Source organism: Filicampus tigris, chromosome 12, assembly GCF_054856515.1.
Source record: "Filicampus tigris isolate MCC_2025a chromosome 12, RoL_Ftig_1.0, whole genome shotgun sequence".
NCBI classification, from domain to species: domain Eukaryota; kingdom Metazoa; phylum Chordata; class Actinopteri; order Syngnathiformes; family Syngnathidae; genus Filicampus; species Filicampus tigris.
Genome location: NC_141228.1, coordinates 3,817,501 through 3,845,054, shown reverse-complemented (window position 1 = coordinate 3,845,054; position 27,554 = coordinate 3,817,501). Strand labels below are relative to the sequence as shown.

Sequence of the window (27,554 nt, the reverse complement as noted above, 5' to 3'; positions counted from 1 at the left end):
AGTCCACGAGCTACAAGAATTCCCCGTCCAATCTGATAAAACATGTCGAGGTAAAGCTAAATGATTACCCTTTCGTTAGCTTGGCACTGGTTAATGACATTAATTTAGCATAACGTGCTAGTAGTGTGGTAGACCATTTGGTTCCATTTGTTTTCCTCTCAGGAAGACCTTGACATTTTGAAAAAAAACAACTAAACAATCCAGTCAGTTTAAAGGGTGTACAGTGACGACCTTTCAAATGTAATAGCCTTCAAATTATATGACATGAGGTGGAAACATCCGGTGTTCTGCCAAAATGTCCTACCCGTGCGTAAGTTCCTACCAAAGGCTGATCTGACAGCCTTCTCTGTCAAACTGTCCTACCCGTGTGAAAGTTCCTACTGGAGGCTATTTTGACAGCTGAAATACTACCATGCGCTTTCATCTTGTTTTGTTTGGATGAATACTGGAAGAGCTTAAAAATCCCTTAAAAATACTTGCACGGAGGCTTAAGCAAATAGGACATCCTGACAATTGAATGAGACAATTGAGTGCTGTATACATACACTGTGTTATGAATGTGGGCAACAGATCAACACTATGCTCAAAAGCTACTACAAGAAAATACATGCTTAAAATGCATGCTTAACATCTATGATGGAAAACATACGCCTAAAGTAGGCAATGAAAAAGTATAGACTCAATAAAAACAAAAATAGTAACCGAACGTAGGACAAAAAGTTACAAAAATCCTGTCTGCGGGTGGGGGTGGGTGGTTGCCGATGTTGATCATCGGAAACGCTAACGGAAGCATGTTTCAACATGATAGGCGGACCGGCCTATAAGTGATGATTATTATTTGGTCCAGCTGGACCAAATGGGCAGATAGACTGACGGCGGAATGGTACCCCAGCTGTAGGCAGAATGCGATAAACTGACATATTTTTAGTAAAATGCCCAGCTCTGCCAATCAACCTTTATGAATATTGTAGTTTGTACCTAATTAATGTATTTATTAATTCTCTGTGCTTCAAATTTTATAAGGAGAAAAGGACAGTACAATTCAGAGGTGGGCAATGCATGTTTTCTATCTCTCCCTACTGCAACACACCTAATTCAGCTTTTGCAGACCTTGCTGATTATATGATCATTTGAATCAGGTGTGTTGCAGCAGGGAGACATAGAAAACATGCATGATACCGACCCTCGAGGGCCGGAATTGCCCACCTCTGGGATAATTGAACATACTTATTTGTTCATAAACTCCAATCTGGAACCTGCCTGGGGCATCACCGATTTTCCCATGTCACCCTTTACTCAAAGGTATAACTGGACAAGTAAGCAGAGTTACAGTATATGTGCTTCATATAGTGATGTCACAGTTTTTGACCGCAGAGTTCAAGAAACCTGCCTTTTGTTCTTTTTAATTGATCAGATACTTGGGCTGCTTTAAAGCGGCAGTTTTTGCGACATATTAAACCAAGTTTATTGTTGAAATTTACATGCATGTGGCGACATCATCAATGTTAGAATATCAACAGCGTGTCTAGCTGTAAATATCACCTCTGGAGTTAAAAGGCAAGTGTGGGCAAAGGATTGCCATATATGACTCCAGATCTCTGCACACAAAACCGGAAAGGTTTGGAGCCAGAAAAAGATGTTGAATCAAATGTATACAAATCATGTGTGTGATGGGAGGAAAATGGTAAGCAGATCGCGAGAGTCAGCTGTTTTTCTCAACAGTGTCCTTTATGCTAACGTGTAAATGTCAAGTCTGCTGCTGAAGCCTGTTCCAAGGTCCGTCTCTCCTAAGAATAGATATTCTGTCAGCTACTGTCCGAGTAGATGCAAAGGATGCATCTACAGACATGCCTTATATTAGAATTCCTTGTGAATAAAATCAAGACAGAATGAACCACTGTGAAATGTTGCAACATGCACATACAACAAACTGTGCAACTTCCAGTGATTCACTGTGGAAATGTACAGTGGAGTAATGGCTTCCTGAGAAAGAAAATAAACCAATACTCTTGATTGCGTGCACGTGTGCATAGTAACGTGAGTAGGTCTGGCTGCATGCGGTAGTAGACATGCGTCTCACCCTGCAATAGTAATACAGCCGTGTAGAGTGAAGTATCCAGAAACAAAGACCACATACTGAAGCATCATCATCTCCTGATGAATAACTTTGTGATGAGAAAAAGTAACAAAACAATTATGTATGAGTTTTAGAAGGCTTCTATTTGAAGAAAGAAGCTTCATTTCTTTCAAGTCTCCTGCTTTAAAGCGGAAGTCAACACCAACTTTTTTTTTTCAAGAATATGTTCTATGCAAGCCCATTAGTTGAAACAAGGCATTCTGATAAATATTTCGGTTGTGGGATAAGAGTTAATCCACTAATTTTTAGCCGTTTCTGGGGGCGGCCATTTTGTCTTCTGTCGACTGAAAATGAAATACAACTGCTCACAATGATCAATCACGGCTCAGATTCAGAAAACAGGTCAGCCGTGATTGGTCGTTATGAGCAGTTGTGATGTCATTTTCAGTCGACAGAAGACAAAATGGCCGCCCCCGGGGATGGCTAAAAACAAGTGCATTTTGCTGCCTAATTTATACTCCACAAATGCAAAATTAATCAGAATGCCATGTTTCAACTAGTGGGCCTGCTGGGAACGTATTCTTGAAAAAAATATGTTTGGGTTGACTTCCGTTTTAAGTTTGTGAGATGTTGTTTTTGTTTGTGATCCAAGTGTTCTAATCTTCAATCAATCAATCAAATTTATTAATATAGCACTTTTCACACAAAAAAAATGCGATTTTAAAACTGGTGTAATGTGCTCCCGCCCTCTGGTTCTCGTCAGCACCCGAGCGGCTGAATTCTGCAGTAGTTGTAATGGTGAAATACTCTTTTTGGGGAGGCCAGAGAGCAGGGCATTACAGTAATCTAAACGACAGGAAATAAAAGCCTGCATCAGCACTTCCGTGTTAGCCTGAGAGAGAAACGGGCGGACTCTGGCGATATTCTTAAGGTGATAAAAACCTATCTTAGTTACATTTTAATATGAGGAATAAAACTAAGCTCATAGTCAAAGATGACGCCCAGGTTCTTCACACTTACCTTTGCTGGCTATCAATTTTCTGTATATTAGACGCGGTCTGTCTTCTCGCAGTATTTCAACACACTAGACTACACTCCTTGCATGGCTCACCTGCCTGCTAGTTCCTTACAATCAAACACACACAATATTTGCACATTTTCAGATATTAAATTCTATGTACAGTATCAGTATTAGAATGATGGAAAGAAAAGTATGGAAAAGGAGAAAAACATCTCATACTACGTACAGCTTGGGGGGGGGGTGAATATAGATCTTGGCTTTCAGTTTAGGAATCTTCACTTTCTGATTTAAGTGAAGAGGTTTCACTCAAATATGTGTTATTTAGGAATGACAGACATCTAATGTAGGATACATAAAATCATCAACATTTTTTTGAAAGCACGGAATGCATTATTCTTCATTGGCCAAGTCCGTGGCTTGACCTAAGCCCAACATACTCTTCACTTACAGAAGACAAAATTGAAGGCGTCAGTACTAAATAGCAGCAGCCAAGTGAAGGTTGCTACAGGAAGTAAACACAGAAATCAGTCAATTAGTCCTTGGGTGAAAATAATTTTCATCCATGCAAATCAATTATGTTTGTATTTTCAATTTGCATTTAATCATCCAAATACTATAACCCCCTAAAGACTGAGGTACTTTACTTAAAATGTAATCCTAAATTAAGTCGTGTTAAACCTCTAAAATTATAGATGAGAGTGTACACTTTGATTTGATTTCAAATCTACTGTAGGGGTGAAGGCAAACTATACAAACTCTGTCACTTCATTTCTATATTTCATTTCTACATTTCAACATACCTGCATGTCTTTTTGGAAAAAAACAACAACGTTTTTTGCTTCTGATGAGTAATTTTTTCTTTGTCCAGATATGGACGCCAACTATGGGGGAGGACTGCTGGATATGGTGAAGGGCGGAGCTGGAAAGTTCTTCAGTAACTTCAAAGACAATCTCAAGGACACACTAAAAGACACGTCCACCAAGGTCATGCATCAGGTTGCCACGTAAGTATTCATAAATCATAAATATGTTAATACGGTACAGTCAAATCAATTGATAGTCAGGCTATTCTTTCATACCTAACTAATGCAGGCTTAGTCGATTGAATTTTGAGATTGTGATGTAATCACTGGGCTGCATGGTGGAAAGTTGTTTGCGCATCCGCCTCACAGTTTTGAGCCTGGGGGTTCGAATCCTGGCTCTGACCTTCCTGTGTGCAGTTTGTTGTTGTTCTCGCTCTGCTTACCCGAGGTACTTGCTTCTTTCCATATTCCTAAAACATGCATGTTAGGTTCATGGAAGACACTAAAATTTCCTTAGGTGTGAATGCGAGTGTTTTTTTTCCTATATGTGCCCTGTGATTGGCTGGCGAAAACTCCAGGATGTACCCCGCCTCTCACCCAAATCCAGTTGGGATAGATTCCAGCTCACATGCTACCCTAATGAGCAGAGCTGGGCACTTGACCATTTTTTGCCGGTCCGGCCGCGACTCTCCACCCTTGACTTGGGTACCTTTCCGGCCGCGACCCTCGGGCCATATTCATAAATATTGTCGGCCCCGGCCCCATTCCGCCCCCCGACCCGAAAAAAAACAAAAAAACCTCCGTGATTGAAGTCGCTGCGGGAGAGACGCTAACGGCACAGGCTTTTTAAAGATCATTAGCTGGCTAATTTACTATTTGAACCCGCTGTGGACACGCTTCAAATGCGCCAGTAGTATTTACCCAACTGCGTGCTTCCTTGCATTGCGAGCCCCGGGGTTGGATTTGTCGTATTGTATAATTATTTGGGTCCAATAATTATAGAGAAGAGTCGTAGAAGAAGAAGTCGCAGAAGTCGTAGTCAAGTTATTTATTTATTTTGCACACTTCCCCTCCTTCCCGGCCTTCAAAATAAAAGCATACCAGCAAACCACTATACACTGCAGGTTTGCTATGGCGTATTTCCGGAAGTAGTGAACGCCAGAAAAAGTGCATGAAAGCCACCTTGATGTGCTAGCGTCTGAATAAACACGTGGACACAAATTGTTTTGAAACAAGTCGGGGGGCGTCGCTTCAAAAAGACAGCGACAACAATGCATATCGTGCCTGCTACAACCATAAAGGGATGACTAGATGGTACATTTAATTTTATTGCAAAAACGATCTGGAAGGTGGCGGCTAAGGAGGAGCGTGGGTGAGTAGCTTGCTTATGCTTACTTTGCAGCAACGAGCTGCGTGGTGCATCCGTCTCCGGTGGGAAACTGTCATCGCAACATGTGAGACAGCAACGTGCGCTCAAGCGTGTTTGTATTTCCTTATTTTCACATCACGTAACCCGCGCCTCCCAGCTGCAACTGGGGCATACCATTACAAGAGGGGGCGAGGGAGGGGGGGGGGCGGTAGGGGTGCAATACTACAATCCCTATAACAGCAGTTGGCGCTCGCGCAGATGCGGGAGTAGAAAGAAGCCTAAAAAGAAGCCTTTCACCAAGTAGGCTGCGATTATTTTTGGCCGCCTCGCGAGCACGTCACACGCATGAGGGCCGAGTAGTGGGCCGGACTAAAATCCACTTCCGGCCATGCTTAGTCCAGCCATTTTTTTAAATTTGTCACCCCCGACCCCAAAAATGGGCATCCGGCCGGGCCGGAGGGTCTGACCGGTCCGGCCCAGGGACGGACTGCCCAGCTCTGCTAATGAGCATAAGCAGTATAGGAAATGGATGGGTGGATGGTTTACATGAGAGCAGGTACTGTGATTAGTTTCATTCTCTAAATTTGTCTGACCATAGAAAGTATAGAAAGTGTGTCGCTACTTTGAGTAAACGCAAACGCCACACTTTGACAATCAGTGGTAGACAACTCTTGTGCACCAGGGTTCCACAGCAAGAGGGCAAAAAAGAAGGGACGAGTATTCTAACTCCTAGCAAAAGAACCAAATCGTAGTAAATGGATAGCAGCCATAAAATGGGAAGAGAACAAGACTGAGAAGTGAGTGAATGAGTCAAGCAGCAAAATCCACCCGTTTTTAGCCATCTCAGGGGGCTTCAGAAAACAGGCCAGCAGTGATTGGTTGTTACCTGGGCTCTAAGCAGTTGTGATGTCATTTTCAGTCGACATAAGTGACAAAATGGCCGCCTTCAGAGATGACTAAAAACGGGTGGATTAACTCTTATTCTACAAACGCAATATTTATCAGAATGCCTTGTTTCAACTAGTGGGCCTGCATAGAACATATTCTTGGAAAAACATATGTTTGGGTTGACTTGCACTTTAATCAGTTAATCATGTAGATGTAACATGATTGTATAGTTATTTACAATAGAGGGGTTTGGCCTATTAACAGCTTTTAGTAAGAACTTTTTGCCTCTTACTTGTAGAAGTGTCTGCCAAGTGAACTATCATAACAGATAGTCTTGAATGTACTTTGGATGAGAACACGTAAAGTTCATATCTTCCTATGTAGCAGTAACACTATAAAACTCACTTTGGATGACTAGTATCGTAAAACTATTGTGCACAGGCTTGTATATATACACATAATAATTGACAAGATCGAAATAAGCAGTCTCGCCAACTTAGCGACTTTCTTCCTATATTTAGCAAGTTTTCAGACCCCTTTAGCGACTCTTTTTCAAAAAAGCGACTATCGAAAAATCCATCGACTTTTTCTGGTGTTATTGGAGAATCCGATGTGAAAGCAGGTATCGTTCTTCAGAGCTGGGCAGTCCGTCCCTGGGCCGGACCGGTCGGACCCTCCGACCCGGCCGGATGCCCATTTTTGGGGCGGAGGGGTGGGGGTGACAAATTTTTTTAAATGGCTGGACTAAGCATGGCCGGAAGTGGATTTTAGTCAGGCCCACTAATCGGCCCTCATGCGTTTGACGTGGTTGCGAGGCAGCCAAATTTCATCTCAGCCTACTCGGTGAAAGGCTTCTTTTTAGGCTTCTTTCAAAACCACTTGTGTCCGGGAGTATATTCAAGCTGCGCGCAGCACTCAAGTATGGCACATCATGCACTTTCCTACTTCCGGAAATACGCCGTAGCAAAACTGCTGTGTAGTGGTTTGCTGGTATGCTTTTATTTTGAAGGCAGGGAAGTGTGAAGGAGGGGAGTGTGGAAAATAGGTAACTTGTTGCTTGCAGACTTGTCGTCTGTTGGACCCAAATAATTATACAATACGACAAAACCAACCCCATGGCTCGCAATGGAAGTAAGTACACGCAGCTGGGTTGTTGTGTCTTTCACAACTTGGAGAAGTCTCGGAGCTCAGCTTCTTTTTATTGCGTAAACGGCATTCATTCACAGATGAGTTGAATCACTGATAACACTTGAAATTATATCACTCCGCTCACGTCGCGGTGCAATGAGGAAATCACAGGGCGTATAACTATGACTGGAAAAGTAGGTCCATACACTTCATGGGTAAGTACGTGAGTAAGTGGCGCGTTTGAAGCGTGTCCGCAGCGGGTATGAATAGTAAGTTAGCCAGCTAATTGTCTTTAAATAAACACATTTTTTTGGGAGGGGGGCGTAGGTCGGAATAGGGCGGGGGCCGACAATGTTCATAATGATTATGAAGGTTACCCAATTCAAGGGGGGAGGGTCGCGGCCAGATCGGCAAAAAAGGCTCAAGTGTCCAGCTCTGTCGTTATTATTGTTCTTGACATGCAGCGGGTGCTTCCGTCGGCCTCTCCCCGTTCCCACTCACAGGCGGCCCAGTCCTCCCGCAGCAGGCCTTCCCGGCTGCAGTCAAAGCAGGAGCTGTTCACCCACCCGTGTCCAGACTACAAATGACACCCGCACACCCGCCTTGGTTTTCAGTCACGGTGGGATAAATGTGATTTTTTTTTTTGTCTAAATAAATAACTGCATTTAAAGATACTCCCCTTGTCCAGACAGTTCAGTGTGAGAGCTAAACCTCTAACGTTATCTCTCTAGCTCAACATGGGTCAGTCTGAACTGGACAGTCTAAAGTACAATTATGCAAATTGGTTATGGTGCTATTTACCGACTTCTCGCGTCTTTCAGGACAGCCAATGGCTACTCCCCTAACTGGGGAGTTGGTAACATCAAATGTAAGTCACACTGGGCAGTACTTACTTTCGAGTCGGCAATCCAGTCTTGCGATTGGAAGTCATTTGCAATGAAAAAGCGACGCAGCCTACCGCTATGGTCAAATGCGTTGGATTGTGGGATGTTACTATTTTTACCACAAAGGACGAACCTCTCTATTAAATGACAGTGACAGCGCCGGGGAGGCCGTGAGCTGGCTCTGAGGCTACCTGGCTGATCCTGCCAGTCGTGTTGTACTTCACTTAACAGCAAACGCAGTTTTCACAGGTGAAACACCAAACCCCCCATAAAAGCACTATCTATTGTTTAAACAATCAAACTAAAAGGCAACACCCGAGCAACGTCTGTCACGTGTTGTAATACATTTTATCACGTGAGGATCGGGACTTGGACCCTTTAGGAGAAATGATACGGAAGTTGAAAAGTAAAAAGTCTTTATCAACGGAAATACAAATTAAACAAGTACAAGAGCCGGCCGGGACTGCTGAGGCGCCAGGAAGGGGGCCTGGCACTGCCGAGGAGCTGGCATGGGGGCCTTCAGCTGCCGAGGTGCCAGCACGGGGCCCTGCCTCATCAGCCTGCCACCACAGAGGTTAGGAAGCACAAGAGACACGAGGGGCTGGGAGTACAGATAGTGAGGACGGTAAACTAGAAGAAACTGGATGAACGGGACTAGGCGAAGAAGTACGCAGTGAACGAGGTGCCATAAAAGGCGGGGTGTGAAGTGGCCTGGGTATAGGTTCGGAATAACGTGACTTGGAAAAGGCTGAATTACGGAGGGAACCAGAACCTCTACTCGGGCGCCTGCGTTAGCCACCGCGCAGGGGTCCTGTGCAAATGGCCATCCGAGCACCCAAATAAGAGTGCGAAGGGAAGGGTTCAGTGGTGGACATTAAGAGTACAGGTTAGGAATGACGCGACTTGGAAAAAGCGGACTGACGGGAGGAACCAGAACCTCTATTCGGGCGCCTACATTGGCCATCCCGCGGGGCTCCCGTGTAAATGGCCAACCGGGCGCCCAGGCAAGGGTCTGATGGGAAGGGCTCTGGAGTGGACACAAAGGGATCATCCTCAGAAAAAAGGGACAAAAATGGACAAGGGCTTGAATAATGACTGTGGAAGGGACTGGGAAAACCAAAATCAATGTCAAAATCTGAATCAGAGAGGAGATTAACCAAATCGTGGCCATCTTCACAGTCAGAAAAATCTGAGTCTAAAAACAAAACATCGGCTGTTAAACTACAAGGGGGACGTGCAAAATTAGGACAAATAAATGGCTAAGATGATACAAACGTGGAAGAAAAGACAGAGTTACACGAAGGGTGTTGGGGTGGTCGGCAGGCTGAGGGCGGTAGGAAGCAGACCGAGACTTGCGCCGACGGCGACCCAACGTGGAGGAGCGACACGAGAGGTTCCCAGCGAAAAGGCAAAGCAGCTGCCGGTGAGACAATCACTACCTGATTGGAGGTGGAGGGATGGTTAGGAGCAGGTGCTGACGTCCTCGGATTGATGGATCGTGTCTGAGTCAGCTGGGTCCACGACTGCGCGGTACGTTCTGTCACATGAGGAGCAGGATTTGGACCCATAAGCAGACGGAAGTTGAAAGGTAAAAATAATTCATCAACGGAAATACAAAGTAACAACAGAGAGCTGGACTGGAACAGAGTTTGCAATCTCACTCAAAGAAGGTTTGGCGTACTGACAACGTGTCACTGAGTAACACAAGCTTATAAACTGTAGACATCAGGCCTATATGGACCATAGCAACTGCATAGCAACTGATACATCAAGTAACAACCAGTCAAAACACATTTGCTCATTTGAAAAGTGAGTGGCTTTAAACAAAAAGAGCTAGGTCTGGATTTGTTAAGACACCTAGATGTAAATACCATGAAATAAAAACTGGACTTTGTAACTTTTGTCTCTATTTTCATCTTTTGATCTCATACCCAAGTGTCTTCAGTATACAACAAAAACAAAGGAATTTGCCTTACGGTTCCAATACTGTTGGAGGGGACTGTATGTTTTAGCATGCCTGTTTTGCCATTTTAAGCAACTTCCATTCCCATTCATTTGCAGTGCTTTGCATTTATTCAAGTGACTAACTGAAATAATATAATTATTTCTTTGCCCTTCTTTGATAGAATCTTTAAATAAAGATGCCACTGGTTAGAGATGTGAACCAGAGCAGAGCAGTTGAGAAGCACCGGAGTCTGGCACCGTGTGGTCCACTCTCTGTTTGTGAGTGTGTGCACTGTTTGTGCACTGGCACCACAAAGGGGGCTCTGTTTTTGGAAAACCGCACGTACATTTCCTGTCACTGTTGACTCAGCAGGTCTGATCATGAATATGCCTGCCTTGTGTCTCCCCCTTCAGACCTGCACTCTCTTGTCCTGTTGTTTCTTCTTTTCAACTCAGCTCGTCAATTTGCTGTCTGTCTCTCTTGCTCCTCTCCCTGACTAAATTATTCATGCTAGTTCATTGTGTTAAATGGCCAGTGCACTGCTGTTATGCAGAAGGCTGCATTTCATTGTGCCTGCGTGCGATGCATGTTTAATGCCTACACTGTATGTGAGTGGGCGGTATGAACAATGAGGAAGGTTCACTGCCATAGCAAACATCAGAAAGCTCAAAGCGACAAGTAGACGGAAAGATTCTTTCAGCCATCCATTTTCGACTGCCAATCCTCGTCATAGACGAGCATACTTTGGAATGATCACATACGTTGACACCTACTGGCTTGAGAAATGTTTCTAGAAATTCGCTTGAGTAAATTGATGAGGCTTTTGGTTAGCTGTTTTGGATACGTAGATGACAGATGTAATTAACTGCAGATAAATGGAAGACCAAACTTGTATTTGATGCATTCAAGGGAACCAAAGGATGGAACAAAATTCTAAGCCCAAAAAATAAATGGAATGATGCTGCTAACACCACAATCATATATAGACTGCCAACACTCCGATAAGTGTAAGAGGTAGGGATGTAACGATTAATCGAAAATCGATTTAAAATCGATTTGCTCCGGGGTTTTTTCTATTACTCCATTGATTAATAGAAAAATATATTTTTTTAATTAATCTAGAAAATGATGTCTTGAAAAGTTTTTTCATTCCAGATGCATAGTACATTTTGAATGTGTACTGTAGATGAAATTATGCGCTTGCGCCAAACATCATTGCGTATTGCGTTTGTGGATGGCTGCAGAACCACACTAGTGCACAGAGTCAAGCATGTTAGCAATTTTTTAAAAATCGGATCGAATCAAAAATCGGGAACTGAAAATCAAAAATCGAATCAAATCGGGGCTTGAGTGAATCGTTACATCCCTAGTAACAGGTAACTGTTTTTATGGCAAGATCTGTTTCTTTCACAACAATTTTCCATATTAAGTCTTAAATATACTATAGTTAAAAGAGAGATAGTCAATTTTAAAATGTTGCATCCATCTGAGTTTTGTTCCTTCAAATTTGACACCTACTTTGTGAGGATAAGTGGTTCGGAAAATGGATGGATTGATGGATGGATGGTTGGATGATTGTATTCTTTGAGTATGCATGTGTTCATGACAATAAGGAAGTGATTCTCTTTTTCTCTATTTGATATTCTGCGGAGCTCACTTGATGAGCTATAACTGTTGCAGGTGTCACTGGGTAGGCTATGTGAGGAAAATGAGTTAAAGATGCAAGCAAGAGAGCACTGAAGGAAGGCAGGAAGGAAGAAATACAGTAAGAATGAATGTCATACAGAATACAGTTTTCAGTAAGCTTCTGGGCAAAATTAAATTTAGGGGCAAATCACATCAGCTTAATGTGCTAAAATCAAGCATACAAAATAAATAACTCTGTTCCAACTGGGAAACATGGAGAAATCTTAGTAATGTTCCAGGTACGGATTTGCTGAATTCTGTCCTGTGTGTCTTGAATCTGTACTGGGTACAAGGAAATCTCGAGCCTATCAAGACATTTAAAAGTGAAATGTGCTGGCCTATTCTGACCGCTGGTCTTGATCCTCTTGAACATCTGTGGAAGAAGCTGAAATATGCAACCTTCAGAAGGCACCCATCAAACCTGAAGCAGCCGTGGCAGTTTGCTTACGAGGAGTGGGCCAAAACGCCTGTCGACATTTCAACAGGTCTCATTGAGTTCCATTGGTTTTTATTCTGATGGACCACAAAAAGAAAACAATGCCTGATTTTCATGAGTTTATGTTCTGTACATGAATACTTGTATTACTTTTTGTGATACGCGCGTGTGGGGATTGCAATTTCTATTTCCAGTAGAGAACGATCCTGGATTGATGAAAAATGAAACTCTTTTATAGGGACTGTTCCTTCTAAACCTGCTCCAGTGATCTCTTTTTTTGTTGTATTCACATTCACACATTAAGATAGAATCTTTATCAGGATATTCTATATCAGCAATATTTGGTTTGGAAACACAACTTTACATGTGAAAGTCATACATTTTGCACCCTCTCATGCAATCTAGCACTGTTATTTTATGTAGAAAAGGTGTGAATTTTTTTCCGATTTTGTTTTACTTTTACCTTCTCTGTGAAAATGTTCGAAGCTGTCCTTAAAAGGGATTGTTCTTTGTTGCAGGTATACTAAAGGGGAGCTAGACATAGCCTACATCACGTCACGAATCATAGGTAAGCACACAAAGTCACAAGTATGCCTGCATATCACCTGAGTCATCTCCCGCAGGTACCATTAAGCACCAAATGATTCATACCTTGCCCATTTCTTGAATGGGTATAGACTGGATGGATTTTACTTTTACAAGACTTTAATAATAATTGTGTTACCGTCGATATTTTCATGAAAAGCATTTTCAAAATATTAAATATCTCCGATCCTATTTATTTTACAATGTATTTCCTAGCGCACATTTTTAGTTTTGTCATGGTCTTCTCTCATCTCTACCTTCAAGATAAATACTATGTTCTGTCATTTCCATTTTCCCCAAAACCAAATTTAAAGTCATGCAACCGGATTCCAAATCTGTAAGGGCGGCGAGTCCGCGACACACTGCGTGAGGCTTCCGAATCCAACTAGGACCCAACCATCACAAAAAACGACAGTTGGCCACCCACCGCCGCACATCGGACAATTTGCCGTAAAACCCGTGTCCCACTGAGAGGTGAACGTTTGCCAGTGTTGGCGAAAGTAGCGCATGTTGAGTTCTCGTCAGAGTTTGTTCAAGGTCACAAACGTTCACCAAGCATTCTCCAGATGTTCACCAACAGTTTTAATGGATTTTCTTGTCGAGGTCAAGGACATTTTGACAAAATGTCCTTGCGACAAGAATAAAACAAACTTCCTTAAGGCTGGCAAAAATTTCACATGATGGTACTTGATGAACATGTTTTGCCTCATAACTTGGTTTTCACTCGAGTTTTCTCAGTCACGTGTGCTTGAAGGAATTGGATTGCATTGAAGTGTTGGTGTGAAAAGTTCATGTCCACGTTTTCTTTGTCTGTGGAATTGTCACACTTGTCACACCAATCTGGAAGACAAGTCTTAACCAATTGAGGATTGATTTGCCCAAAAAAATGTTGGCTTTGTGTGGCATACACAAAAAACAAACAAAACGGCAAAAGAAGGAACAGACACTCGGACAGTACTTCAGCTGCTCTGATATTTTCTTTTTTTTTCCTTTTCTGAGCAGAGAACAAACACACATGCACACAACGCCTCCGTCCACATGACTTTGACAGCTATACGTCCCGACTCTCCGACGGACCTTTGGCGATGGACTGAATCTTGACGGAAGCACGCGACGATTGGACGGGGTCTGGTCGGTGACGGACTTGTAGTATGACACCTTGCCCGCTCCAAGACACGGGACGATAATTATCTTGTAGTCTGACAGAGCGGCCGTCGTGAACGACCAAAAAGTCGTGGAGTTTGAGAAAGTCATTACTTTAACACCGGTTAGTGTGGATGCATATAGACACCTTCCCGGTGTTAAAATTAACACTTTATGGTGTTGAATTAACAACAGCAGATTTGCAATGTGTTAATAGTGCAGGCACCCATATACTGTAGACAGTATAACTGGCCTTTTAGCATAGCAAGCACAGCAGTGCGGCACTGGAGAGTACCCTTCAGAGGACGTAGTCAGCTGGACATTTCCGCACTTTAGGGCTTTTGTGAAAAATGCTTATGTTTCAACCTCCTTCTGACTTAAAGGGGAAGTCAACCCAAACATAGTATTTTCAAGAATATGTGCCCAGCAGGCCCACTAATTGAAACACGGCATTCTGATTAATATTGCGTTTGTGCACTGAAAACGACATCACAACTGCTGACAATGACCAATCACGGCTGACCTGTTTTCTGAATCTGAGCCGTGATTGGTCATTGTGAGCAGTTGTGACGTCATTTTCAGTCCACAGAAGACAAAATGGCCGCCCCCAGAGATGGCTAAAAACAAGTGCATTTTGCTGCTTAACTCATATTCCACAAAGGCAATAATTATCAGATTGCCCTGTTTCAACTCGTGGGCTTGCATCGAACATATTCTTGAAAAAAATATGTTTGGGTTGACTTCAAAATGTCATTTTGCAGTATTAGCAGAAATGCTGAGTTTGGGTAATAAACTCTCAAATGTCTACGTCCTGTTGTTATTATTATTATGATTATTATTATGATTACTATTATTATTGCTATAAATGTGTTGTGTTTTATGTTCAGTCTTTATTTTGTACGCTCTTTGTTGCAGATGCCATTGTTTTTTTAAGTGCTTGAGAAATGAAGTAGTCAATAAAGAGCCGAGTTGTCAATTATGGATGCTGTCATTTTTCAGTGATGACCTACCCAGCAGAGGCTGTCCAGATTGGCTACCAGAACCATGTGGAGGACATCCGATCCTTCCTGGACAGTCGCCACGCTGACCACTATACTGTCTTCAACCTGTCACAGCGCAACTACCGCGGAGCAAAATTCTCCAACAGGGTAACATAATGACCTCATCCACCCCAATACATGTAACAACCATTTTGTTTTGGTCCCCAAATGAAAATTTTGCAAATTTATGTACGGATAACCTCTCAGCTTGTTTCCCCCAAATCAGGCCATCATTGATTAAATAAATTTGGCAAATGGTACACACACACACACACCCCCACACACACACACATATGTATATTTAAACTGTATATATTAGGGTGACCCAACGCCCTCTTTTGCCCAGACATGTCCATTTTTTACACCCTTTCGGGCGCCTGGGTGAGTTTTATAAATTCAAGAAAATGTCCGGCTTTAATTAATTCTAAATTACATTTATTTGCGAAATGTACAAACTTTCAAGAAATGGCCTCATTGGAAAAAGTATTTGCCATAAAGTATTACTTTGTTTCCTTATTCAAATTGTGCTTTTTTTTGTAACGTCAATGCAAATCTAAATAAATGTAATTTACAATGCAATACTATATAGGAATGTGCATGTAAGTAGTTGCTTGTCCCTGGCAGTGCAGGGTGTACGCTGCCACTCACTCTCACCCAGTCAATGACAATCAGTCTGAAAAAAACAGATGGACGGATGTAATTGGTCATCATAGAATCGATAAAAGAACCAATCTTTGGCCTACTTCTTTACACAGTACTCCATGTTTCTTTTATTTTGACTGTCCACATTGTGAGCCGGTGGATTAAAATGCCAAAAAAAAATTGCAAATAAACCAACCTGCCTCAAGCACCTATATCTGCAAGGCAATTGTGGAGTTAACATGGCCTAGATAACTGCCTGTGGAAGTCAGCGTGCCTTCAAAGATGACTCATCATGGCAGCTTTTGTGTGTTGCGTTGCTCTCCCGCTGCCGTGTTCTAACTTCCACTTCTCCTCTTTCCTCTTGCCGTGTGTTTTGTTTCATCACTACTATTCCTTCCTTGCCGCCATCGATCTCATCCTTTTGCTCTCACCTCAACCTTGTGCTGTTTGTTCTGCCATCTCTGTCCTTCTCTCTTCCCAATCCTTCTCCAGGTTTCCGAGTGTAATTGGCCCGCTCGCCAGGCTCCCAGCCTCCACAACCTCTTTGCTGTTTGTAAGAACATGCACAACTGGCTAAAACAGAATCCCAAGAATGTGTGCGTCATCACCTGCTCGGTAAGATAACGCCTCATCGTATCATTAGGTCGCTTCGAGTACTTCGAGTAACAAGAGGCTTTTACCAATAACCCTCTCTTTTATGCCAGTGACTTGCAATGTTGAATGTTGACGCCTTGAATCCCCCATGTCAGCTAGCATGCGGGTAGCCCGGTAATCCCTAAAATGCAAGATTTGTTTTGAGAAGACTTTTTTTTCTCTCAAATATTTGAGACAGGGAGAAACTATTTGGGCACTTAAAAGGTTTTTGTAAAAAAAAAAAAGTAAGGTGATGTGAGACTGTAACGACTCGAGCACACCTGTGGCAGTGTCTGGCCAGAAGATTCCCCGGGGGACCAGGCACTGGACTGATCCATGTGGAGGAACATGTGGGGGGTGGTCACTGAGACTTTAATTCAATTTTAGTATTTGGTTTATTGTTCAGATGGTTTTGGTTTGGGATACAGGCTTTAGTTTATGAGTATTTTTTTAGTTTTAGGATTATGGTTTAGTGTTGAAAGGTTTTAACTTAGTCAACGAGCTAAACATTTACACCTGTGGAGTTGTAATGGTTTTACCCAATTGACTTTAACATATTTATGGCGCCGGATAACATCAGTGTAAAAGCGACTGCTGGAGAAGCCATGCGCCATTTTAATCCTCCAATGCACTTTTTGTATTGTTTGGAAAATAAAGAGGAAAAAGAAAACTGACCACCTGAAGAAAACCTGCCTCCGCTCCTCTGTGCTCGCTATCCACCGCTCGTGCCTCTCCGTGTCACAGAGACAGTGAAAATAAACACTTGAGCAATGGAGAGGAGCACAACCTTATACCATGGTCAAGGGAAGACCGAAAACATCCTTTACTCTAATGAACGCATTCCTCAGCTGTTTTAATAGACATGCCTTAAGATTAGTTTGGCTTTGAAAGGTTCCATGACAAGCATGTATAGCGTGTTTCTTATAGACCTTAAATGGACTGGTGGGACACGCAGTTTTCGCTCATAATTACTGCATGTTACTGTCCTGTGTAATACTTTGATAGTAAATTTGAAGTCCAATTCCAAATAATGTTTTTCTTCTGTACACAGACACTTAATGCTGTTGGTTCTTGCCACCATCTTGTAATTAGCCGCTCCAAATGAGAAAATGTTGACTCTCATTAACGCGAAATGAACTCGGTGGAATGAGTTCACAGTAATAGTGCACATGATTGTTTCCGCACAATTTGAAATGTGCTTTATTTTTATACATCAAATGTTTTTTACATTTCATGCTCATTTCATTCAGTCACGCTGTTTCATTTTTAGAGAGAAATAGAACTTTGCTGGGTGTCATGAGTCCTTTCTATGTGCTTTTTAGGATGGTCGTGCACCTTCAGGTGTCCTGGTTTGTGCCATGTTTTGCTTCTGCCACCTCTTCAACAATCCAGTTCCCGCCATGCAACTCCTCAGCGCCAAGAGACCAGGCTCGGGCCTCTGGCCTTCACACCGCAGGTTAGCATCATCTTGTTACGTGACATCAGAGGTGGCTAGAGTAGCTAAAAAGTTATGTTACTTTAGAATAATGGGAGTCAAAAAGTAAAAGTAGTCCTCAAAATAATTACTTGAGTAAGAGGAAGTATTTCGTGAAAAAACTAGTCAAGTACTGAGTAACTGGTGAGTGACTTTGAATGTTTCTTTTTTATATAAAATATTTAAGTGCAAATTCAGTCATTGACCAACAACGACTTTGTAACCAGAACAATCAAATCTTTCAAATATTTTAAAAGTATATGAAAATCAACAATGTAATCTGTTAATTGTGCATTCTTCATAGGAGGTTCATCAGAGAAGGAGAACTTCTGCTTTCTGTGTGATTCTTTTAAGTCAGTGCACGTCCTTCAACTTGTTGAAGGAGTCCTCTGTTGACAGAAAAACTATCAATGAGGCCATTGGGAATTTATTCATCAAAATAGAGTCATCACCACACCAGGATAGTGGAATATTCTGTGACCTAGACCTTTAAAACAACAATAAATACATAGCGTCTAACACAGGGGGGCCCACACTTTTTCAGCATACAAGCTACCACTAAAATGACCAAGTCCAAATGATCTACCTACTTTATTGGTTGATTGACTTCAAATATACTTAATATTCAACACCTTGTTTCTATAAATGTCTGCTAGTGTTCATACTTTCCAAATGATCACCCAAATGTCCCATCACAAGTGAGCTATTTTTTTAGAACAGGCCTGCGGGCTACTCATTTCATCCTTGGGGGCTACCTGTTACCGTGGGCACCACATTGCTGACCCTGGGGCGAGTACCCATGTTTCGTAACATAAACTTATGTTGTCATGGACACCACATGCCCAAAGCAGTAGAAACATGTGGTATCTCCAAGCAAATCATCAGGGTAACAATAATAATCACCAAGAGCTGAAATGAAATACAATGAAAAGCAATGAAAAACGATAATGTTAAAAACATTTATCCAATGTTATAAACATTATCACTGAATACAATTATCGTTTTAAAAATTCTACAAGCTCTTATATTACTATGCTTTAGTCTTAGATGTACTAGAATAACTTTCCGGTGTTCAAATTTTGATTTGTCAATTGAATGAGTGCACCTTAAAGGGTTCAATTCTCCTCATGTGGTGATAGCAGTACAGTACTGTACAGTGTCCACCTTATTCCTGAGGTCTCTCAGGGAGAAAATATTATGTGCGTGACTTCCTGTGAGACACTCGGGGTAAGAATTTTGGTACTTGTTACATATAGCAGATTTCGCTTAACAGATTTATTTGAACATGCCATACAAATATAGGGAGGTTTTAAATAAACATGCACAAACAGGGGCATGCAGTATTGGAGAAATCATTTGGGGCCTCCAGATACAGAAGACTTTGTAGTTCCTTGCTTCCCAGAGGACAATAGTTGTGAATGAAAACATGCCAACGTGTAGTAATAATTATTTCAACCACATGTTTTTAGACATTTATCTATTCCAGGAGCAAGCCTGTCGTATACGGTGGGCTTTGACATGGGAAAGCTATATCCATAAATTTACCTTGGACCGATCACCAGTCAATGACAGGACTGACACATAGGAACCTTGTCCTCTGGCAGGTACATTGGGTATGTATGCAGCATGGTGTCAGAGAAGCCCAGTCTACCCCACAGCAAGCCTCTGATGATCAAAGCTCTCACCATGAGTCCAGTTCCCTGCTTCAACAAGCAACGGAGCGGCTGTCGGCCTTTCTGCGACGTCCTCATTGGAGAGACCAAAATCTTCACTACGGCACAGGAATATGAGAGAATGAGGTACAGCCACAGTTTGATACTTCAAACATTCAATCTTTTTAACAAAATATAGTAACTTCTGCAAACGAATTAAAATAGCGTCTTAAAATGGTCATTTACAGTATCTGTATTGTTGAAGGGCAGGCTAAATGTTTAACAATCAAAGCACTGTTTATTTTTTGTATGCGAAACATTGTCCTTTAGTCATAAATGGTTCCATACATTCATTTTATCCGTGTATGTCTAGAGAGCACCGAGTTCAAGAGGGGAAAGTGGTTTTTCCTCTAGGTGTCAGCGTGCAAGGAGATGTCGTCGTTTCTGTCTATCACATGAGGTCCACCATCGGGGGGCGTCTGCAAGCCAAGGTGCACGTAACTTCTTTTTTTGTCCACTGTCTATCTACTAAAATAAAGAGGCAAGTGAAAATTGGGGATAACACTCAAATGATTATTTTTATGGTTTGTAAAGTTGTATTTTTACGGTATTCAACACATATTTTATCACAGTGGTTTCAAAAATGGTAGCTTTAGATCAATGTCAAATGAGCTAGAAAAAAGAAAAATTGTCTTTAAACCTTAATCTTTTTCTTCACCCTAAGGTGTCGAACACACAAATTTTCCAGATCCAGTTTCACACTGGCTTCATTGCTCCTGGAACCACGATGTTAAAATTTAACAAGTGAGTCTTGTTTTTCATTAAACCCACAAAGTCAATGAATGATTACTCAATTAAGTCACTTCCATCCATTATCCAAACCGCATATCTACTTAAAGCGGAAGTCAACGCAAACATTTTTTTTTCAAGAATATGTTCTATGTAAGCACACCAGTTGAAGGAGGGCATTCTGATAAATATTGCACTTGTGGAAGAAGTGTTAATGCACTCGTTTTAGCCATCTCCGGGGCGGCCATTTTGTCTTCTGTCGACTGAAAATGACATCACAGCTGCTCACAACGATCAATCACGGCTCAGATTCAGAAAACAGGTCAGCCAAGATTGGCCGTTGTGAGCAGTTGTGATGTCATTTTCAGTCGACAGAAGATAAAATGGCCGCCCCGGAGATGGCTAAAAACGAGTGCATTTTGCTGCTTAACTTATATTCCACAAACGCAAAAAATTCATCAGAATTCCGTGTTTCAACTAGTGGACCTGTTGGGAACATATTCTTGAAAAAAATATGTTTGGGTTTTGACTTCCGCTTTAATGGAATTAAATTAGCTTCAGAATAGTTAAGCTGTGGCCAACTGGATAGCACAGAGGTCAATCCAGGCTCCAGCTTTGCTGTGTGGATTTTGCATGTTCTCGCCATGCCTGCGTGGGTTTTCTCCAGGTACTCAGGTTTCCTCCCACATTCCAAAAAACATGAATGGTCGGTTAACTGAACACTCTAAATTGTCCAGAGGCGTGTTTGTGAGTGTGAAATGTTGTTTGTCTATGTGTGCCCTGTCATTGGCTGGCGACCAGTTCAGACTGTACCCCGCCTAGCGCCCGAAGACGGCTGGGATAGACTCCAGCACGCCCACGAGGATAAGCAGTTCGGATAGTGGATGGATGGAGAGTTTAGCTCGTGACCCCAGATCACCTGTTCTGGTGGTCTGTAACATGGATGTTTTTATTGCATGAGTATTACAACATATGTGTGCTAATGCTAACTATCTCCGCAAGACATTGAAAATACAGTGAAGGCTGAAACTGGTGAATGAAACTGTTTTTAAATGCTTAAGATACAAAAATATTTGGTTTAGCATAATCCACAATTCCTCATTTCTCCTTTCAGACCAGAGCTGGACGCGTGTGACTCTCCAGACAAGTATCCCCAGCTGTTTCATGTGATATTGGACATGGAGGTGGAGAGCTTAGACAAGCAGAAAGACCTAACGCCGCCTTGGGAGCAGTTCCCATCTAAAGATCTGAGTCCCAATGTCCTTTTCACCTGCCATCAGGAACATCAGGATGCTCTCGCCATTGCTGGTACTTGCCCTTCTGATTGCAATGTAGTGCTACACAACTGTCGCCCATAAAGAAATCATGAAACAATTCATTTTACAACATATGACGGTAGAACCAGGTGTCCCAGACAATCATGGGGAAAAAGTCCACAATAGTAATGAAATAATTGTATTTTGAAATTACATTCAATGAAAATTAAAAATTATACAGCTACATTTATTATTTGTGCAATGATAATGATTAATATTATTAAAATAGTGTTACCGCATAAAAATTACAAACCCTAATTCATTGAAGTTGGGACATATATGTGTGTAATAAATAAAAACAGAATTCAATAGTTTGCCAATCCTTTTCAACCTGTATTAGTTAATAATGTGGTTTAAAAACATGTCCAATGATTTTATCATACATGCCCTAAAATGGGTAAAGTGAGTTTGCCTTTTGCCAAGTTGTATTTTGTTGATAAAAGTTATCCCACTTTAAATACAGCAGATGTTCAAACATGTAACAACTGTTATAATTCTCTATCTGTAATTCAAATGTACACTCATGTACAAAAATAGTGTGTATTGTGTAATCTTTACGAAAATACTCAGTCATTGAATAAGATTTGTTGATATATTTAAGTGTACCCTGTACTTATGTGATGTCACAGAATTCACGTAGAATAGTGCTGTTTAACTAACTTTAGCAAAACTCACTAAGTAACTTTTATTTCTGCTCCAACAAGATGAGATGGAAGGCTTGGATTTGGAGGGTAAGACAATAGAGTCGAGTGTTGACATTCAATTGTACAAAACGTCAGTTGAACAGAACAAGGGACCATTCAATTTGATCATACATAATATATTTATATGTTATTATTATCATTATTATGATGTAAATTATTGATTGACTTACTGCAAACACATGTACATAACTGGATCATGTGGTATAAAATACACATTGATTGCATTGAATGGAGCCTCATTATTGTCCTCCAGTGAGACATATTTGTGGCAGAAAAAAATGCTTAAAATGCCCCTGATACAAATAACCATTCTAAATGTAGGACTTTATCGTATTTAGTTGAAGCAGTTGTTCTCAGGATGCATTTGCTCTGCCATAGTCATATTCAAATTATGAATGCAACTAGCTAAATTAGAATTTTACTTAAAGTTTACAATCTTCACCAGCCAGAATTTTTCATTGTTGTAAATTGTGAGTGTTGCATTAGATCAAGGGTGTCACAGTCAAATGGACGGAGGGCCAAATTAAAAAAAATGCGACAAGCCGAGGGCCGGACTGATTGAATTTTTTTTAAATGTCCGCTGATGTCACGCTTTATATTTCTGTAATATATTTCTTTGCCTCTATGTTTGTCACCCCCCTGGTTGTTGTGTTTTTATGTTCGGAGTTACTAAATAAAAAATAAAATAAAGTATAAAATAAAGCTACTTTTGCGAGGCAGCTCGTACGTCACTTCCGCTTATGACCCGAGAAGAAGCCGCTGAAGAAGCCGAAATAACTAACTAGTGTTCATCAACGTGACATCACTCACGAGAACATATCTAGGCTATATGTACAGCAGTTACCTGACACGAACCTAAATGATTAAACTCATTAACCTTTTAACATTTACACACAACAGCAAACGTGGTGAACATGGGAAATCTGCAACTACTGAGTTTGCTGGCACGAAGAAACTACTAGCTAGCTGTGTCGAAGGATGAGAAAGAAAATAAACCACGTCTCTTATCGACACTTGACGCTCGAGGAGCGTTCAATGCCTGCTCACAGTGTGGGACATCTCAGGACTACATCGAAACTCAATGAATTTATCAAATGCCAACAATTACTAATAGTAAAACAACGTGAGCTTTCTAACATGAAGTATTTCTTAATAAAGCGTGTTGTACTCCGAATAACTTCACCACAATCTGATTCTGAAAGCCACGAAAAGTGACGTGAAGTCTTGAATCGGCAGGTAGACGACCGAAGGACGATCCTCGCAAAAGTAGCGGTAATGTTTGTTATAACAACAGCCAGGGGGCTGCAAACATATATGCAAAGAAATGCGTTACAGAAATAGTGTAACGAATTGGGTTATCTGTGTTGTGGTCGAATTTGTGTCTTGCCAAGTTATGTTGTTTCCGAGGTTATTGAATGCATCGTGCGGCTCGCTTGATGGGAGGGCATGCGAGCGAGAGTAGCGGAGGACGAAGAGAAGAGGTGGATTGAACGGTTGTCGTACTGTATTGGCTGCGGCCCACAGTAGCCGGTTGGACTAATAAAAACGGAATAATTAAACTACGTCTGACGGCGTGTTCTTTGAAGTCGCTTCAATATATTTTAAAGCGTGATACGTGATCACATCTGCTACCCACATCGGCTTGCTGCGGGGTGCGGGCCGGATCTAATAATAAAGCAATATCATCCCAGGGGCCGTAGAAAACCTTCTCACGGGACGGATGTGGCCCGCGGGCCTTGACTTTGACCCATGTGCATTAGATGATGCTTGTAGACCGACCAAACGCATTTAGTTGCCCATTACCCATTATTTTCTTCCTGACCCAATTTTCTCTTTACCTAATGTATTACTGTGCCTAATTTCCCTCCAAATATTAACCCCTATAGCAGGGGTGCCCAAGTCCGGTCCCCGACAGCCCCTATCCAGTCTGATTTTGATGTGTTCCTCTCTCCACACACCTGATTCAAATGATCAGCAGACATTCTGATCATTTGAAGAGGGAGACATCGAAAAGAGGCTGGGTAGGGGCTCTCGGGGACTGGACTTGGGCACCCCAGCCCCATAGAATCCATTTTTCACCCTATTGTTTTTCCATTTACATGATTGATAACATTTTCTCTTTCTCTGTATTCTTCCCTCTATTCTTGAAATGGTCCTAAAGAGCCAAGCAGGCCACTCGGAGGCCCTGACGGTCGAGGCCACGGTGAGGAGAGTGAGCCCTCTGACGACGAGATGATCTCTCTCTCCAGCCAGCGAAGCAGCACCAGCACAGCCCCTCATAAAGGGGATCAGCCCTCTCCAACGCCCGTGGACCCCAATCCATCTGGAGAAGTAGATCTTCTGGGCTTGGATGGCGAAGAGATCAAGCAACCACCTCCCGTGACACAACCATCATCTTCTGCAGCTCCAACTACTGACCTCTTGGGGGACTTGTTTGGGGCTCCACCCCAGCCCACCAGCGGGCCATCATCCAACCACTCCACTCCACATAAAACAGTACCGATCTCTGCCTCGCCATGTGCTTCCCCTGGCCCACCAGGTGAGGGTGACTGCAAGTACACAGTACTCAAGCAAAAATGAATTTAGGTCTAGGTAGTTTCACAGACCTCATTAAAATGTCTAATTAAGCTTTTACATTGCAAGATGCACCTCAATTGACCAGTGACAACAGTGCCCTCTGCTGTCAATAGTGTTAACTGCTGACACAAACTCCACATCAAGTGGACCATCCAAGCTGGTTTTGCAGTTGACTCTATAAACCTATTTACGTCATCCGCATAATTCATTTTTATTTATATATTTATTTATATATTTTTTAAAGAAATATGGGAAAACCCTAATCTTTTGGGGTGAATCTGGCACCACAACATCAAACACAACACTTTTTTTGTCATTGTTTCAGTTAGGTAAGACTTAACCACTCTCTTGGTGAAACGGGAAAGTGCCCAGGTGTCTATAGTTTACAAACACGAAGATAGACATAGTGAAAAGTCTATGTATTATAAGTCTATAGATTTTGTGTCAATTATATTCATTGTATTTGGTGAAAACAAAGTGCATATTGTCCCTGTCCTGTGAAAATCACTCAAGTCCATTTTTTTCATTTTTCTTATTTTTCCGTGACTGATGCTTCCACGTTACATACATTGCATTAACGTGAATTTTTTTTTTTTAAATGCAAAATTGGACATACAGATAGGTGTTTTTCAACGTGAAAGGAGGTCAATGGACAAAATGTTACACAAACAGCTGTGTGTTGTAGAAGGCTTAAATACAATGTGCTACATTTTTGGAGATATTTAATTGGATTGTAAAACCAAATGGAAAATATGACGTGAAATGTCTTGAACAGTTATCAATCGTAGTTTTCTTGAAATTTTTATGGGATCCCCAGTGTTCGACCCCTTCGGAGCCGGTCCGATGCCGAAGCCTCAAGAGATGATGGGTTCGTTCCTCGGACCAGGTAACATGTGGCAGCCACATTCCTTCTTGCATGCTGCTCGCTCTCCATCCCCCACCCTGCAGCCCCCAAGCTTTGGTGAGGCATGTCTCTGCTGCTCCCTTGCACAATGACACACAACATTTTGGACGAGATCAGCACTAATCTGTTGTCTGTGACACTCCTCTGTATGTATAGATTAGTATGATGAAATATTGCACTGTAAATCCACTGCGCTGTTTTAATTAATTAAATTGCATGCAGGTCATTGTCTTTGAGCATTCACTGGTAAAATACAACAATATAAAAAAAACCTGCTGCATACATTCACTGCCTTTTTAAAATTAATATATGGTAACGTAATTGAAGAAAAAGAATTTACCCCTGATAATACCAGATTATTAGGGCTGGGCATTTTACAAAAACATTGCGGTCCTTTATCGCTTTCTGCCTAGAGCCGGGTTACCCTTCTGCCGTCCGTTTATCCGCCATTTTGTCTGGCCGGACCAAATAATAATCGCCTGTAGGCCGGTCCGACTATCATTTTAAACGGGCTTCTGTTCACTTTTCTGACTACCGACTTTGACAAATTACAACTAGAAACCGCCACCCCACGCCATTGCGTGATACATGAAAACCTTACCGCGCCGGACTAAATGCGTCTCCTTTAGCACCTTCCAGGACCTTTTGGGAACTTTATGTATCTTTCAGGGCCTTGTAAGCCTCGCCGCATTTAAAGGAGATGTATTTAGTCCAGCCGCGATGAGGCTTCTATTCGTGCGGTAGGGCGGGGGGACGAAAATAGACGATTACATAGATGGAAAAAAAATGCTTAGTCAGAGCATTTTTTTAAGTTTCTCGTCTATCGTTTATTGCCCACAAAATGGGCGTCCATCATAGGCGGATAGGCGGACCGGTCCGTCACATAGGCCCAGGTCTGCAGATTATTATTTATGATTCCCACAAAACACCAATACATCCATTTTCTATGATTATTGTCCTAATAAGGGTCATCATAACAGGAGTTTATCCCAGTAACTTCAGGCTAGTGGTGGGGTACACTCTACATTGGCCTCCAGTCATTTGCTGGGTAAATTTAGTTAAAAGAAACAAAAACATTCACACTCAAAGGGGCTCTATTTTCGTGACTAATGCAAATTTGGCGAAGCGGGCACCGTAAAGCTTGAGGCAGCTTAGACTGAGTGTTGATAATTCTGTGGAAGGGCATGGCCTGTGGGTAGGCGGGCTGTGCCACCGTAGGGGTGTTTGGACTTAATTCACCGCCATCCAAATCGGCTTCTCTCATTTCCGCTTTTCACATCTTACATCCACTGACCTCAGAATCTGTATGCCTGTTCCCCGATCAAATTCACCAAATCTAATTAGACCACTGGTTGCCATATGTATACTGTATGTGGTCTGAGCAGGAGTAACTTGAGACAGATGTTCTGTTACCAAAGTTGTTACTTCAAGGACACACCCTCGCTCAACTGGGATGCCCAGCTTGTCACAGACTAGTCTGCCAAAGAGGAAAACATGCGCAGCGAGCCTTGCGCTTGCACGAAAATCATAAGGGGGCAGTATTTCCGCATGGGCTGTTTATGCAAATAGAGCCCTTGAGACTTCAATTACTCGCAGAGCCATATTTTGGGGATACGAGAGGGTGAAAGGCTCTAAAAAAAAACACACACAAGCACGGGGAGATCTTGCAAACACAGATGGTGTTCCAACTAAGATTTTAACCCATATCTCTTGACTGTGAGGCAGGCATGCATGCTAACCACTCTTTCACAGAATCTCTGTGCTACCTCCCACAAACTTGTTTCAGACTCTGGATAATTATTTGGCACTTTCTACCTACTTTTTACACCTGATAACCTATCCATTGTGTTTTTGTTTT

The 27,554-nt window shown here is 42.0% G+C and overlaps 1 protein-coding gene across 5 annotated transcripts in view; it reads left to right on the top strand.

The window, feature by feature from the left end:
• dnajc6 (DnaJ (Hsp40) homolog, subfamily C, member 6) overlaps positions 1 to 27,554 on the top strand; it is a 47,216-nt gene that overhangs the window by 10,660 nt on the left and 9,002 nt on the right. For 2 of the 5 annotated variants that reach the window (XM_086046213.1, XM_086046209.1), the window contains 11 exons: positions 3,967 to 4,102; positions 12,756 to 12,805; positions 14,965 to 15,113; positions 16,140 to 16,262; positions 17,603 to 17,736; positions 19,359 to 19,553; positions 19,780 to 19,897; positions 20,131 to 20,210; positions 21,310 to 21,503; positions 24,377 to 24,755; positions 25,602 to 25,753. In XM_086046213.1, coding sequence (XP_085902339.1) covers positions 3,967 to 4,102; positions 12,756 to 12,805; positions 14,965 to 15,113; positions 16,140 to 16,262; positions 17,603 to 17,736; positions 19,359 to 19,553; positions 19,780 to 19,897; positions 20,131 to 20,210; positions 21,310 to 21,503; positions 24,377 to 24,755; positions 25,602 to 25,753 — 1,710 coding nt within the window. The remainder of the gene's footprint in view (positions 1 to 3,966; positions 4,103 to 12,755; positions 12,806 to 14,964; positions 15,114 to 16,139; positions 16,263 to 17,602; positions 17,737 to 19,358; positions 19,554 to 19,779; positions 19,898 to 20,130; positions 20,211 to 21,309; positions 21,504 to 24,376; positions 24,756 to 25,601; positions 25,754 to 27,554) is intronic. The other 3 variants (XM_086046210.1, XM_086046212.1, XM_086046211.1) reach the window with 3 other exon arrangements.